General features: G+C 48.5%; 1 protein-coding gene across 2 annotated transcripts in view; it reads right to left on the reverse strand.

Annotated features, from left to right (window-relative positions):
• Positions 1-16,690, reverse strand: part of Stk24 (serine/threonine kinase 24) — a 94,490-nt gene that overhangs the window by 41,394 nt on the left and 36,406 nt on the right. Inside the window, exons 1-2 of one of the 2 annotated variants that reach the window (XM_029468932.1) lie at positions 12,385-12,546; positions 9,940-10,170 (exon numbers count right to left, since the gene is read on the reverse strand). In XM_029468932.1, the coding sequence (XP_029324792.1) occupies positions 9,940-10,170; positions 12,385-12,462 (309 nt within the window). In that variant the 5' untranslated portion in view covers positions 12,463-12,546. Of the gene's footprint in view, positions 1-9,939; positions 10,171-12,384; positions 12,547-16,690 lie in introns of those variants that run through there. The other variant, XM_021181792.1, reaches the window with a different exon arrangement.

Here is a 16,690-nt window from a genome sequence, read left to right on the forward strand (position 1 = left end):
AGTTCATAAGACACAGGAAGGAAGGGCAAGACCTGCTGAGGGCTACAGGCAGTTCTAGAAAGCAAGCCTAATTTGTGGGCGTGCTAGGAACATGCAGAAGCCAGGAGCATGCTGGGAACATGCAGGAACCAGGAGCATGCTGGGAACATGCAAGAGCCAGGAGCATGCTGGGAACATGCAGAAGCCAGGAGCATGCTGGGGACATGCAGGAACCAGAAGCATCCTAATTCTCCCACACCAGTCAGGAGCCTCACAAGGGCTGTGTCTCAGTGTGGTTGCCAGCTTAAGAGGCAAGCCCTACAATAGGCACAGAATGCCAGATGCAGAGATCAAGGGAGGCAGATCCTAACTAATGCCACCCAGTGCCACAGAGTGAAGTCCCAGGCCAGCCTAGTCTATGTATAAAACACTCCATGAATTAATGTTGTATAAGTGAGTTAATGACAGATAATCTGCAAGGGTTAAAATGAAAGTTCTAAAACAAGATGTTTCCCAGTCTCAAAATGAACACAGACTGTGATAGTAACTACCCAGTGACACCCCCAACCCCCTACCCATCAGTAAGTCTCCTTAGCCCCTACCTCACCCACCCCATGGCTCCAACAGCAGCCACAGACTCAGCAACCCCTCTGCACTGGGGACTCTGCCTGCAGAGCGTGCCACAGGAAACGCCCACTGCTCTCCTCCATTCACTGCGCTACGGAAGCATTCTCCAGACACTAACCAAGAGGGGCGGTGAGGTGAGATGTGCTCTCGGTGCCCACATGGTCTTTGATCGTTCAACATCAAAGTTTCTCCCTACATTTCTGAGAACACGGTTATAATTACTCTTCTCTCAGCTGCGTAATCAGGAATCCCTTATAATTATATATAAAAAAATCTTCTTCCAACGCAAGCTCTCTGGAGATCACTAAGCCGCTCACAGACGTGTCCTTTGCTAAGACGGCAATCACACCTCTGCCAAAAGAAACCAGTGCAGCCTGTCCATGGCTGTTACCTATTTCCCAGTCTGTGGTGAGGTGTGCTTCTGGGAAGTGTGCGTGTGTGTCTGGTCTTTCTGTGGCAAGACTGGTTCTGAAATCACATGTGGGTTCAGGTAGGGGTAAATACCACAGTGGTCACCAACAAGCTTCTCCCCTGAGCAAAGGCTCAGGTGGCCAGAATGAAGCTCAGCGTGCAGAGAAACAAGGACACAAAGAGTCATTAGTCAAGACCACGAATGTGGGGGCCCTCACCCAGCAAGAGCTTCTTTCTAGTTGGTTCTAAGCCTAATGGAGGAAGGGGCTGTCTATTTCTGGGGTGGCCAGGCCTTGCCTTAGCTGGAGGCTACAGAAACAGCTTTAGGTTCTCTGCATGTGGCATGAGGAAGGCGTACTTGTTACAGCTCTAACGGTGACCAAGAGGTAAGTCTGTCTATGTCAGCCCAGAGCCAGCAGGTCTCAATTGTCAGAGGGGAAAGAAAAAGAAAGAGGAAGAGGAAGAGGGAAAGAGAAAGAGAAGGAGAAAAAAACCGAAGCGTCACCACGTTTCTAGGGGCCTGCCCTAGTGTGCAAGGGTGAAAGCTGCCATGAAGACATCGGCACATCCCAAGGAAGGAACCGGACTCACGGCAAGGTGAGCCCAAGGACCTTCCACGGAGAGGAGTAAGAGAGGGACAACAAGAAGGGGGGGGGGGAGCAGGGGACAGTGAGAGATGAGAGCTGCAGAACTGGACAGAAAAAATGGGGGGGGCGCATGGGGAGACGGGATCAGGTCGAGCAATACCCTTAGGTATTTGCCCGATGACATGTGACAGCTGGCATCTGAAGACGCCTCTCACCATAGCTGAGGCATGGTGAGTTTAAGAGCAACCTAGGTAGAGAGACAGACAGACAGACACAGACTAATTTGCAGCCACTAGGGCACAAAACAACAAAGCAGATGAGCGGAAGAGCGAGCCACAATTCACCACCCTAAGCAGTCACTTGCAAAATAGTCTGGATAGCTCCCAGAAACAGAAGTCACTCAAGACACACCTTTAATCCCCAGCACTCAGGGGGCAAAGACAGGCTGGAGTTCAAGGCCAGCCTGGTCTACCTAACGATTTCCAGGCCAGCCAGAGCCACAGAGAGAGGCTCCTACATCATAAGAAATGAAAACAATAAGAACCATCTTCTCAGAAAAGCTAAGCACAGTTCCATATGACCCAACCTCCCACCCCTAAGGGTCCAGTCAAAGGAAATGGGAGCATGAAGTCTGTCCACAGAACAAATTCTAAACAAATGTCCAGAGCAACATTACTCATACTCTGAAGATGGGAGCCTCCCAAACAGCTCTCAAAGTGACAAGAGTAAAAATGAGAAATTTACATACACCCGGAGCATCGGTCAGGGTTGTGGCTTGGCCCTATGGCGTGGCCTAAACCCCACATGATTCTTGGCTGATGGTGCTAGAAGAACTTTAACGGGGGGGGGGGCAGGTGGAAGAAGTTAGGTCACTGGGGCTATGACCTTGAAAAGAACTGACGGGCACAGTTAGCTTTCTCAGTTAGCTTCCTGGCAGCCATGAACATGTAACTCTACTCACTACAGACTGGAAGCAACAGAGCCATGAACCACGGACCAAACCTGACACAGGAACAAAACAAAGCTCACCTCCATTTACATTGGCTCCTGGATATTGTGTTCATAGCAACACAATAAGACCAACACATTCAGCAATTAAGAATTAAATACACCTGCTACCATCAGACGCACGACTCTGAAATCGCTATACGAAGCAAAGTCTGACACAAAATGCTTATGCATAGTTTCTGATTGGGAGCCTGCCGGAGTCTCAGGTCTGCGATGAGGAGCACTGGGCTTCTTTCTGGGATGAAAACAACATTCTATGTCTGTGAGCATGAAACCCTGGGCATGCACCAGAAACCACTAGATTGGACATTTTAAATGACTAAAATTGTTTCACACATAAATTATAAGTCATCAAAGCTAAGGAAAAAATAGAGAGAGGAAGGAAGGATGGCAGAAAGGAAGGGTGGGAGGGAAGGAAGAAGGGAGAGGGAAAAGAAGAAGACGGATGGACTTAAATGAAGGTGCCCTGCTGCAAAGGCACACAAAGCATTCGGGCTCTCCTGAATATCACCTGGCAGCCCTTGACTATAATGGTCTCCTGTGTCACAGTGTGACATCCAGAGTGCTACATGGAAACACCATACTACGCGAACAGTACACATGGAAACAGCACACCACGTGAACAGTACTCAGAAGCCCATGAGATTAGGGAAAATACCACACACAACAGCTCCTCTCCTGCTAAAGGGACTAACAAGACAAACACCAAGTGTTGATGGGAACACAAGCCACTCTAGACAAACACCAGGACATATCATGTGACTTCACAATCCTACTTAAGGTTGTTTATTATCTGAGGGAAAAGAAAAACTTAAGTTTACACAAAAAACAGTGTGTGGATGTTTACGGCAACATGGACTCACGAACATTAAACACTGTAAGCAACCCAAGTAGCCTTCAAAATACCAATACGGCAGATCCATCCAACAGTCAGTGCACTGTGTCGATATAAAGAAACAACGGGTGACTGGATGAGACTAAACCCCTTTTGCACTACATTAGCTGAAAGCCACTAAACAGGGGGCTGCATACTATGAGACTGATTCTTCAAGGACATTCTGAAATACCAGAAGGTGTGCTCGGACAGGTGGATGAATTCAAGGTTTGGTAACAGCTGGCTGACCAGTTCAGGTCTTTGGAACGCTGGGGCTGGTCCGAAGTCCATGACACGGGTGCTTATAGGAATCTGCACATGTGTTAAAGCATACAGACCTGTACACAGGTTTACTGTGTGAATACTGAGACAAATGATGCCACAGGAAAAATAAACCGACACAACACACAAGACAATCTCCTGTCTATTAAAGGCACATAGAAGATCTAATGTAGGACGATGGTGATGACGCCGCCACCACTGAGGAGCACAAGATCTGAAAACCTCTCTTCCTCTAAGTGGAAAAGGGACACAAGAATCCAAGAAAATAACTGATGACAACCTCAGAGAACACAGCAGGTCACTCCACAGCTAGGAAGCAAGTGCAGACTTGGAGCGTACAGAGCAAAGAGCCTCAGTGCTGAGTACACCATGTTCCGCTGAAACCTTTAAACACCAAGCTAGACATGGTAGCACACTTAAGAGGCAAGGCAGCAGGAGATCAAGGCCAGCCTGGGCTATATAAGCCTCTATTCTATTCCAAGACCAATCCCACCAAAAACAAACAAACAACAAACAAAAAACAAAAAAAAACAAAGTACTCTTTAAAAAGCAAAACAAAAAAGCTAACAACAACAACAATGAAAAGATTTCAGCACTTCTGCTGTTTCTTACTCAGTAATACTCCTCTAACGGCCACAGTTTGAGGACTTTTAGGCTCAGCACCCATTGCAGATGCTGAACTTCTCAGCAGGGCGTCTATCAGTGAGAGAGGAGCCTCCTTCTGGTTTGGTGCACACTGCTACAGCCAAGTAGAGGCACAGCTCAAGGCCACAGGCAACACTCACAAAGTCACTCTACTGTGGACTACTTCCCTTCCTCAGCCCTCCAGGGCCACCCTGAGCCCACCCTCTACCAGATGAAACCTCTTTCCAGCACATCACCCTCCAAACGATACTTGAACCTACAAGCATCATGGCCCACCACAGAAAGGTTCCATCTGAGCCCAGTATCTGCAGGATGGAACCATCTCGATTTCCCAGGGTCCACAGTTGGTCTGGTCACAGAAATCACATGGGCGCAACCATTGTGTCTGAGATTCTGCCAAAGTATGCCAAACCAAACATCAGTTTCTCGTATGACTGCTTCCTAACACAAATCTGTATTCCTGTCAGGGGGCAGATTTCTCAACAGGAAGACTTCTGTCACATGGGTGGTCCTGTGCACTCAGGGTGTATAGGACATTCCAGACCTCCACTCACAAGAAGCCAGCCAACAGCACTGACAGCCAGACCCTCCACAGACACCTGGACCCTCAGTGTGGGGAAGGTGGTGTGGGGGTACCAACGCATGGTATCACAAAGCTGTACTCAAACACAGTCAGGCTGAAACAGGATCCACTCCTTCATGCAGCAAGACAAGTTCTTCCAGACATAAACGTGCCTTAGATTTAACACAATGCAGGCAAGACAGAGAACCACAGGGTGTACACTAGAGGTGCTCCCCCGAGACTGTTTTAGTCAGGGTTTGCATTGCTGTGATAAACCACCATTAAAAGGCAACTCTGAGGGGGAGAGGTGTTTATTTCAACTTGCAGCTCCATCATCCAGGGAAGTCAGGGCAGGAACTCAAGGCAGGAGCTGAGGCAAAGGACATTGGTTGAGGGGTGCTACTTTCTGGGTTGTTCTCGTGGCTTGCTCAGCCTGCACAAAGCACCCAGGACCATCAGCCCAGAGGTGGCACTGCCTAGCATGAGCTGGGCTCTTCCCCCATTAATCAAGAAAATGCCCCACTGCTCACGGGCCAATCTGGTAGGGGCACTTTCTGAACTGATGTGTCCACTCCCAAAATGATGGTTCTAGCTGTGTCAGGCTGACCCAGGACGAGCCAGCACAGAGGTTCCGTACAGCAGGCAGAGGGTGCTCTGCTGTGGTAATGCAGAACGTCTGTGGTCAGGAAAGTGACCATTAACCATTCTGAGGAGCACAATCCAGGCCAGGAACAGTCACTGGCCACCTACAGAAGCATCTCTCTGTCTCTCCGGATAGTACATCCAAGTCTTTTCAGTTCATCCAAGGCAACTACCAGTGCCCTCTGGGGTAGGAGAGGGAAAGATAAGCAGGCAAACCAGAGACTGAGGAGAGGCACTCCAAGTGAGGTGTGGGATGCTCCCACAGGCCCTTCCTAGAACTCAGCACGGACCTTTTCCACATTAGCTTCTGGTGAATCTGTGGGTAAAATGCCCCAACAATTTTTAGGAACTGATTTAAAAAAAAAAATTTAAAACCTCACTGGTAAATCTAGGATCTGAACCCACAAAGACAATGACCCCTGGGGCAAGAGTCCTTAATAATGACAGTATGACAAGAAAGTTCAGCACTGGAGTGAGGGTTTGAAAAGCACATCTTTTCTTTTATCAGGGCCTCACACCTGACCTGCTATAGAATCAGGATGACGACAGAGACCGAGGACAACCGGTAAGAACAGGACAAACCTCACTTTAGCACACTAACAATGAACTTTCACACATGTAGCTTTAGCCATTTGACTGAGATAATATCTAAAACAAAGAACAAAAAAATTCTTTTAAGTCACCATTAGCCAAAAAACCCCCTATGTGCCAGGCACATCAAACACAACAGGTTCCCAAACCTTGCAGAAAGACTGGGGGGGGGGGGGGCTGCCTGTTAGTGGAGCCCCTGCCAGAGGGTCAGAGAAAAACCACTGAACAGAGGTCTGGTAGGCTGGCATCTCCCCCAAATACACCATCCAGACACCACTACTGAGAGGCTGCAGAAACGGGGGCAGGCGGGGAACAGGACACCTGACTTCTCCACAGTCTCGCTAATGCCACAGGATTCCCTGGTCCTGCCTGCATTCACTCAATACCATTTGAGCTTGTATACAATATTACTGCGGTAGAAAGCTTGGTACTGGGTCTGTGGTAGGAGGAGGCAGCTTCTGGTTAATCTCCTAGCTGGTTTAATTTCTCCCAAATTAAACACTTAACCAACAGTGAATTTAGTTAATGGTACGGCCTCATCCTTCAGATATTTCCAGGCTTTCTGTATCAGCTCAAGTGGAGAGTGTGGATGCAGTATACTGCCTTTTCCTATAGTACCACTCTAGTTCTCATTTCTACTGTGATAAAACACCCTGACAAAGGAAACTTCAAGGAAACATGAGTTTATGTGGCTCACAATTCCAGGTTACAGCCCATCTCGCAGGGCAGTCAGGGAGGGCAAGACCGGAAGCAACTGTAACGACCAGTCAAGGACAGAGACAATGGAATGTATGTGAACTTAACTCCGACTTAGCACCTCTTTATGCTGACCTAGCCTAAGGCATGGCACTGCCCACAGTGGGCAAGTCTTTCCCTGTAGGTTAATCTAATTAAAATATCCTCCTGAGTAAATGCCCACAGGCCAACTGACCTTCAGGATCCTCAATGAGACTCTCCCCAGCTGAGTCTAGACTGACATTAAAACTGACCTCCACAATTACCATAACCTTTAACCTTGGAAGCAAACATAATCTACAAACAGTTCTAAGATTTGATTGTGGCTTACCTAGCATGTGAGAGGCCCTGGGCTCTATCCCCAGGAAAAGGAAGAAAAAGGAGACTAACTTACTCTAAGCAAAATTGCAATTTTTCCTGACCCTAACTCCAAAACTTCCTAACTTCAGATGGGTATTTTTGCTAAAAAATATAAGTTGACTAGATTAGTAGTGAAGGATGGCAAAGAGTTTTTACAGCCACCCCATAACCATCCAGTTACGAATCACCAACCTACATGAAACCCAACCAGGACTCAGGGCTAACGCCATCAGAGCTTCTTCTCACGACCTTGGTATTCCCCATGGGAAGTCTTCTCTGCTTTGCTTCAGGACCCAAGCTCAATGTCCCTCCCAGCACTCGCTGTGTCTGCCAGCATCCTTCTCCCCACTGGCCTCTGACTCACTGAACACTTTCACTGTAAACAACCCTCACTGAAACCTACCAGTCGTAAGAGGGAAGAAATCTGAAGACGAAGGAACCGAGCAACCTAAGCAGGTAATTCTTAGACTCCATTTAGTCTTTGCAACCCTGAAGTATGTATCGTGATTTTTTTTTCCATTTTACAAATAAGGAATCAGGGATTTACAATATATCGCTACATCCACACAGCAAAATGTCTGAAGTCCAGTGACATCTAACCCTAGAAGTCACTCTCCACACTTCAGAAAGTATTGACAACACAGCATTAAGGTCCGTGAGTCGCAGATCTCCAGAGAAACCAGGAATGCCAATCACAGGACTGTCACTTTCCAATGGGAAAGATCAAAAACCTGTACTTCTATCCAGAAAACCGAGAACTGAGAGTGCAACAGCCTGAGGATCTGTGTTATCTGTCGGGCCAGGCCACATCAAGCACCTACAACCGGGACCGGAGCGGCCAGTAATCTAAACACCCCTGTAGCCAGCGGCTCCACAAACTTCCACCACCAGGACCAGAGGCGGCTAACAGCCCAGATGGCCAAGACCAGGACAGTCTCTCAGGCCCTTCAGCTACTACAGAAAGCAATTTCTAGAAGGCATCTTCTTAGAAGAAATGACGCTACTCTGAGTTGGGTTTCGGTGTAATTACACTTCCTTGTGCAGCAGGGATTGTATTACTCGAGGAGACGTTTTTTTCCAAATGTACTGGGCTTAAATACACACCAGGAATGAGCCACCAGTTACAGACTTCCCAGCAGCCCCAAGTCTGATCTGATCTGGGTTGTCATGCTCGTCTCTACATGGGGTTTGCTTCCCTGTGTGACACTGCAAGGACCCTCTCAAGTTACCTAAGTGTGACAATTCTATACTGCCACCCTTCCTCACCGTATCAACAAAGCAGTATCACCACTTAATTTTTATTATTTCCTGATCATCACTTTTGGTATACCGATGGTTCCCAAAAAAGTCCAACTTTCCACTGACAACCATTTCATTTCCAAGAGAACCAAACCCCACACCCCTCCTTTCACTCTGGCACAAACGTGACCGGCAGATAAAGTCGGAGAGGAACCGGCCCCGAGTCGACGCTGCATTCGTTCCTCAGCAAATGCTCACTGCTACACACACAGTTTTAGCTTCCACAAAAATCATTTCAAGATTTTATCATGCCAGTTCTTGTCTTCTAAACCTCCACTTTTTTTTTCTTTTCTTTTCTTTTCTTTTTTTTTTTTTTGGTTTTTCGAGACAGGGTTTCTCTGTATAGCTCTGGCTTTCTGGAACTCACTTTGTAGACCAGGCTGGCCTCGAACTCAGAAATCCGCCTGCCTCTGCCTCCCGAGTGCTGGGATTAAAGGCGTGTGCCACCACCGCCCGGCTCTAAACCTCCACTTTTAAGGGCACTGCTTTTATGAACTCATCGAGAAGCCAGCCCCCTGTCTAGGGGCTTGAACACACCCTGAGCTTTGTCAGGGACGACGATCCTCTGAATAAGTGCCATGACAGACAGCTTCCAAGCAGGGTCAGAGCACATTAATACAGTGGTTCCCAACCTTCTTAGTGCTGTGACACTTTAATACAGTCCCTCATATTGTAGTGACCCCCAGCCACGAAATGATTTGTGTTCTTACTTCATGCCTGTTATTTTGCTACTATTGGGAATCATGGAGTAAGCACACCTGTGTTTCCGGATGGTCTTAGTGACCCCTGTGAATGGACTGGTCAGCCACTGCAGTAACACAGCTGTTACCACCAACAGGACAGAGAAAAGACAGGGAGCCTGTGGCGTGTTCTGCTACAGGAGGTGAGCTTTACCTGAGTATTCACTCTCCTGGCATTCTTACAAGCCGAAGGCAGCCACCTCAGCCACCTCAGCAGCATAAAAACAGCACCAACTCAAACCACAGCTGATAACTTGAACCATCGAGACCCGCAGTTCAGGATACCAACACATCTTGTGGCTACTGACAGCCACCCCTTGAGTAATTAGTGGCTACAGCTATAAACAAATGAACAGCTTCAACAACAAAGTCCAACCCAAACAGTTCCTTCCTTGAAAGAGAATGCGAACAGCAACTGCCTTTACCCAAAATAGAATTCTGCCTATGACGTTTTCGGTGATAACGACGCTATCAAAGCCGGGTTCCTTTGGCCACAAAGGTCAGCGCATCTCTCCTTGCTCTGAAAACCTGCTGTGCTGTCAGGCCCGGCTCGGCGAAGCGCAGCATAATGGAAGCAGCGTTATTTTTAAGCCTTACCTTGAGATAGGATCCATAGTACTTGGTGACGTAGGGACTGTCACACTGGCTCAGCACTGTGATCTCTTGTTGGATGTCCTCTATCTCGTCCTCGGCTTCTTCCAGGTCAATGATTTTTATGGCCACCACTTTCTGAGTCCGATTGTCAATGCCTTTGAACACTTCACCAAAAGAGCCCTTTCCAATCTTCTCTAGCTTGGTAAAAAGCTCTTCTGGGTCTGCTTTCAGGTTCTGTGGGAAAGAGAGGAGGAGACATCAGTTTCCCCCGAGCCACAGCTGGTTCACCCTACCTGACCCGTGTGTTCACCAGGGCCTTGAAGGAGCTGTCTGATTTCTATGACAAGGACTAGGCTGCTTCTTAGCAAGTGTGTAAGTTAAACAAATAGGGAACGTGCAGGACAAGAGCAAAGAAAGCAGAAAAACTCAAAGGCAAAAAAAGCTGTGACTCTGTATCACGAGTCAGGTTAGATATTTGGCTGCTTTGAAAACTTGCTCTAGGGTTGGCAGTCAGCTTAGTGGTGGGGAAGGCCCGGCCAGCATGCGTGAGTTCCTGGGTTCAATGGGCAGCACTGGAAGAGGTATGAGGTTACTTAGTGCTTCAAGCAAAATTTCTACTTCTTTCTCAAACCATCTCCAACATGCCCTACCTCCAGACGGGTTATTTGCTAAAATGCAGGTTAACCGGCTATCCCGTTACAGGGAGGGGGAAGAGATTCCATAGCCTAATTGTCATGAATTGCTTCAACGCTGGTACATACAGCCCCACTACTTGTCATTTATAGCTCTTCTCTTCGGTGGAACAACAGCCAGAGCCCAGAGAACAGTAAACAGCGACTGTTGTGCTGCCCACAAATGCTGTTATCTTACAACAACTTTTAAAGCACTAATGCTGAATAGTGAACTATACACAGGACCCATGCCCAGGGAAGGTCAGGACAGCCTTGCTCCAGGGTTCAGCAGGGACGGTCACTGCCAGTGCTAGAGACACCTGAAAACAGCCTGAGGGGCTCTGTGTCCCAACAGGGGGCAGAACAAGCACCTGTCGAGAACAAAATGTCCGCAGTCCCCAAACCTGAAACCAAAAGGACATCAGGAGACAGAAAGCCAATCTTGAGACCACGCTTTCCCACAGACCACAGAAAGAAGAGGACGTCTGGCTGATCCTTAAAAGTCTATTATTATGGGCTGCAGAGATGGCTCAGAGGTTAAGAACACCGCCTGTTCCTCCAGAGGCCCAGGCACCCACATGGCAGCTCACAACTGTCTGTAACTCCTGTTCCAGAGGATCCTTGCCACCAGGCATGGAAATGGTACATATATGTGTATTCAGGCAAAATACCCATGCACAAAAAATAAATAAATCTTTATTTAAAAAAAAAAGCCATTTATTAATCCTTCCTTCAAAAAACTGCATTACTGGCTTGGGGGGCAAGAAAGAGAACAAGGGGGGTGGAGCTGAGGAGGAGACACAGAAAGAGAAGATGGTTATAATGTGAGCGGTGACAAGGTAGGTCACAGGCACAGGACATTGCCAACACCAGCAGAACAGTGGCAATGACCTTGCTGTCACTAGGTGCCAGCCACTCACATGCTTTCAGAGTTGAAGTTCCAAGCACTTGGCTTACAAGGGTGTAACTTGGGAGCCTTGCTATGCTAGACAAGAACCAGGCACGAACGGTCACGGCGACCCCTTCTCACAAGGAGGCAGAACCAGTACCCACAGTCGCAGACAGCCCTCAGAGACCCACTATTGGTCTTGAGTTATTAAAGTCCACGTGCTGGTCATGGTGACGTGTGCCTCAGAGGTACCACCAAAGAACAGAGAGAGAAGGGCTGTTGTACTCTGTGCACAACGGGATGAAGTGGCCCGCCACACACGGCTTAAGAAACTGCAAAGACTGCAGTTTTGTCCGTGACCTCCTTGGCTCGCTGCTAAACAGACTCCCACACTCCGAGGAGAAAGCCCACACACGATCATTTGTACTTGAAGCACATCACTGTGCTGTGTAACTGCAAAGCAGCCCTGACCTGGGCAATCCTGCCTCCAGTCAGGGTGCCAGCTTCAGTGTCTTTCAGACACTCATAAGTTTTTCCAAGACCCTCCATTTGCCAAGACAGTCTGAGAACAGCTCTCAGAGCTTAGGGTCACCTCCTGAAGTGTGAAACCATTTTGAAAACTGGTGGGCTACTCTGAAATTTCTCTATTTCTAGACTTTCGGAATTTACCAGGTAAACACTCTTCAAAACCAATTTTGGGGATATCCCCCCAAGAGCGCCAGAGAGTGGGAGTTGGGACAGCATCTGATCCAACTCAGTCCATGCATCTGCTCATCCCACATCCCACAAGCAGCCAGGAGTTAAGACCTGAGGTGTCCCTCCTCCAGCAGAATCAAACCCGGACGGAGCAGCTGCTGTGCATTTCAGAAGCTCCAAGCTGCCTCTTACCTCCTTCCCTCCAGGATGAAGTGGGGTGGCCTTCCTTCTCTTCAAGGCTAACCCTAACCGTGGGACTTTGGACTCCATCCTCTCTCGGCAAGGCTTCACCAGCAGCCCTCTGGGTAGCTCTCCTTCCACCTGGCCCTGTCTACTTACTGGCTCCTCGCCCGGGGCAGCATGCTCAGGTTCCTCCCCCCTCAGACAGGCAAGCAGCACCCCATTCGGCCTCAGCAGTCCTCATACCTCACAGACTTGCGCGCGCCTGCCTGCCCATCCACAGCCCTCTGGCAGGGCAACTCTGGTCACCAGTGATGCAGTGTCCTGCCTCTGAGGCTCATCAGCCACACCCTCTGTCCCTTGTAACTTTCCAGTCCCTTGGCCTCCAAAGCTGGCCCTCAGCTCTTCTCCCAGCCCCTGGTGCCAAAGGAATCATCACACTCCTGGAAGTCACTCAGTGCCCAGGCCAGGCCTTCTATGCTTCCTCTATTCCCTCTCCCAGGTGTCCACTCCCTCGCGCGGCTGGACAGAATCACCCAGGACACTAAACACTATAACCTAGTAATGGCTGGTGTGTGTGCATGTGTGTGTTCGCGTGTGTGTGTGCATTTTATAATCCACATTTTTTAAGCATTCCAGTTGACCTAAGACCTCCTCTCTGTCACTATGCTTACGCCGACCCCACACCGCCAACTCCCACCCTGCTTCTCAAAAGTCTCAACCCCAGAACAGTTCGCTTTTTAGGTATAATCTCTTCCCACAGACAGCTGCGTTGCACTCTTATGCTCTAGGCTAAGCAGAAGCAGCCCAGGGGCCACGCCACTCTCTCTCCTCTGTATCCACAAGCCAGGACACCAAGAGTGAAAATGGAAGCCATCAGGTTACGGAGACACCAACAAGACCACACTAGGTATCACACAGAATGATCTCTCTCTGAGACAGCATCCCTTGACCGTTCCTAGAGAAAGACTCCGGAGAACTGAGGGCAAAGCCAGGTGGGGGACAACAAGTGCTTCAGGGATCAGAGCGACCAGCTTTCCTTTTTAGACTTAAAAACAACTTACCACCTGCCCCCCAGTACTGCAGAAGCCAGTGAAGAGACGCTGTTGCTAGGGTACCTGTCTACCAATCCCACCTGCTCTTGAACGCACCTCCACGAATGTACCTCAGCTCTGCCCAGCCATAGTGAGACCCATGTGGCCAGCTCCTGAAGAAGTTCTGACATATACAAGAGGTCACCCCTGGCCCAAAGCCAGATTTGCCCAGCACCCACAGAATCATTGGAGGTCCTGCACTGTCACTATGAAGCAGCTAATACGAAGTGATGCCAATAACTAGGCACTGCCCAAATGACCATGCCCTGGCCTGCTGAGAGCCACTAGTGAACATCTCCCTAGCCTGTTCTGGCCAACTGGAACAGTTGAGTGAGCCCAGTCACCTGCTGTCTTCAAAACCTCCAGAGCCCCAGCTGACCATAGCCACAAGCCCTAGAGAGTACACACGCATGACCATACACATCACACACAATAGACAGATAGACACACACACACATACACACACACACACACACACACACACACACTAGGGACAGTGACCTGAATAAGAATGGCTCCCATATGTTTGAATGCTTAGTTGGTGGGATTGTTTGGGAAGGATCCGTGTGGTCTTGGTAGAGGAGGTATGTCACTAGGAGCAGGCTTGAGGTTTCAAAGGCTCCTGCCGTCCCCTGTGAGCTCTCAGCTGTCCCTGCATCCATGGACCTGCCTCTAACTTTCAGTACAACTTTCTTGACCTTCACTCCCTTTCAAACCTTATCTTCTTGGCTCTCTTTAATCTGGAACGAGGTTTAGGAAAGCTCAAGTATGTATTATACTTAACCATACAAAGGTCATGACCCTTAATAACTAATCAAAAGAAACAGCAAACACAGTGTTCCAGATCCAAAGCCCGGGCTTGCACCTGGTCTCTGAGAACACTGCTAAAACTTCCTGCCGCATGTTCAAGGTCCCCAGGGGAGCCTGGATGGAGTCAAACCCCTCACAGGAGTTCTTCCCTGGGTTCAGATAGGGAATAGCTAAAGCCTTGGATCCCCTGGAAAAACCTGTAACTATAGAAAACCAGCCGAGTCCATAGGATGGGTCTTGCCACACCACAGTGCACTGGGCTGACGTGCTGGATTGATGCCCTTTCTCTTGAGAGGGCCCAACAGGTTCCAACAAGGACGCATGCCATTATGGACTTCTCGAGGAAGGGTCCATCTAAATGCAACCCAGATGCTCAGAAACTAGACATCAAGAAAACCTAAGTAGCCAGTTCCCACAGAAATGTTTGCCACCCATAACTACAACTCTTTTACCCTTAAACTCTACTTTTTGTGCACACACAAAGGAACCTTCTGCCCTTTCAGTTACTCTGAATGACTGGCCATTTGTCGTGAAAAGTTACAATCCTCCATCTAAACAATATGGTAATAAACATATCTTAGTCAATGCTCTACTGCCGTGAAGAGGCACTATGACCAAGGCAACTCATAAGGCATTTACAGTTGGGAGCTTGCTTACAGTTTCATTGGGTTAGTTCATGGTCATCCTGGCAGGGAGCACAAGGGCAGGCAGGCAGGCATGGCACTGAAGCAGAAACTGAGAACTCCCATCTTACTGGAAAGCCAGAGGTCGAGAGGAGCCAGACTGAGCCTGGCATGGGCTTTTGAAACCTTAAAGCCCAGCTGGGTCCCAGTGACACACCTCCTCTGACAAGGCCACACCTCCTAACCTTTCTTAAATAGATCATCAACTGGAATTCAAATATATGAGCCTTTCTTACCCAAACCACAACAAACCTTGCAAGAATGTTAGTAAAAATTATAAACACAAAGATACACGGGCTGGCTCTTACACAGACAGGCTAGTTCTGATGATTCCTAACACGAGGACTGGTATCAGACTCGCTTCCATTTGCCAAGCATGTAATGAAAATTGGCCTGTGGGGATGAACATGGGGTTCTGTGCATGCCTAGCACATGCAGCACATAGCCCTGGCAGCTAGTGACACGGCATCCTCTTGGAGAACTGGGCAAGAGTGAAGCTGGCACTCAGTCTCTGGTCACAATGGCTAACAGCTGGTACTCTGTGGCAGACCCTGTAGGTCAGGGCATTCCATTCTAACTATATTCTCAATCGGGACAATTTCAGTTTGTGCACAGAAGTCCAGGAGCAGCTGAGCATCTACCCAGGAAGATGACTAGATTTCAATTAAATGAGAGACCAGCTGAGAGAATGTCCCCCGTTATAGACAGATCCTCTGCCTCTGGGAAAGCCAACAGTGGGCATTTCAGTTCTCTGTCTTTGTGTCGGTCTCTCTGTCTGCCTCTATCATCTGTCTGTGTCTCTGTCCGCCGGTCTGCCTCTCCCTTACATACACAGCTAGTGATGCAGAACCTGACCTCTCAGTGCAGGCTGCTGGGTGAGCAGCATCAGTCAATGAGAACTTCTGAGGCCTCTGAGGGAAGATGAAGGGTACAGTGCCCTACCACGTTCTAAGAGCAAGGCTCTGCCCTCTGGGCCCAGGCTTCTACAGTACTTACTATACTTCAGATCCCTTGAGAGAATTCATTAAACTACTTCTATGATGACTTAAGTACTTTGGACTTTAAGCCTGAATAGCTACTCCCATCTTGCTTTGACAGTGAAAGATATGGTCCTCTTCAGCTCTGATATTCAGCTTCAAGAGCACGGTGTGTGTGTGTGTGTGTGTGTGTGTGTGTGCCCTTGAAGCGGCCCCCCCATCCCCCAACTAAACTATTTCAGAGGCTGCCCATGCTCTGACGGCGGCCTTCCGCCTTCCTAAGCCCATGGTCTGCTTTCCTTCAATGATTAATGCTAGTAAAGGCTTGAAGGCTGAAGTCACAGCTTGGGAACCTGAACCCCTGAACTCCTTTGTAATCCTTCCACTCAGCCTCTCACTGCCCAACTAACACTGTAGACAAGCACCAGCCGCTACATATAACTTCATTTGTAGAAAATCTCCAAGGTGACAAAATTCAAGAGATGGTGATCAGATCTGTGTTTGTGGGCATACGGGGTGGTGAAAACTGGGTACCAGATGGACAGCTTCTGCAATGGTGACTTTCACAAAACACACGTGGCCCAAAGTGCACGCAAAGCTAGTGAGATCTGAATTGAAACCTGTACCCAAATCTATACAAAAAGAGCACCATTAATTCCCTGGTTCCCACTGTGAACTGTGGTTAGGTAAGATATTCACCCTAGAGACAGACTCAGCAAGCTTCTAACTTCTCCTTCACCTGGAACAAGTTTGT

The sequence above is a fragment of the Mus caroli genome, chromosome 14, assembly GCF_900094665.2.
Source record: "Mus caroli chromosome 14, CAROLI_EIJ_v1.1, whole genome shotgun sequence".
Lineage (NCBI taxonomy): Eukaryota > Metazoa > Chordata > Mammalia > Rodentia > Muridae > Mus > Mus caroli.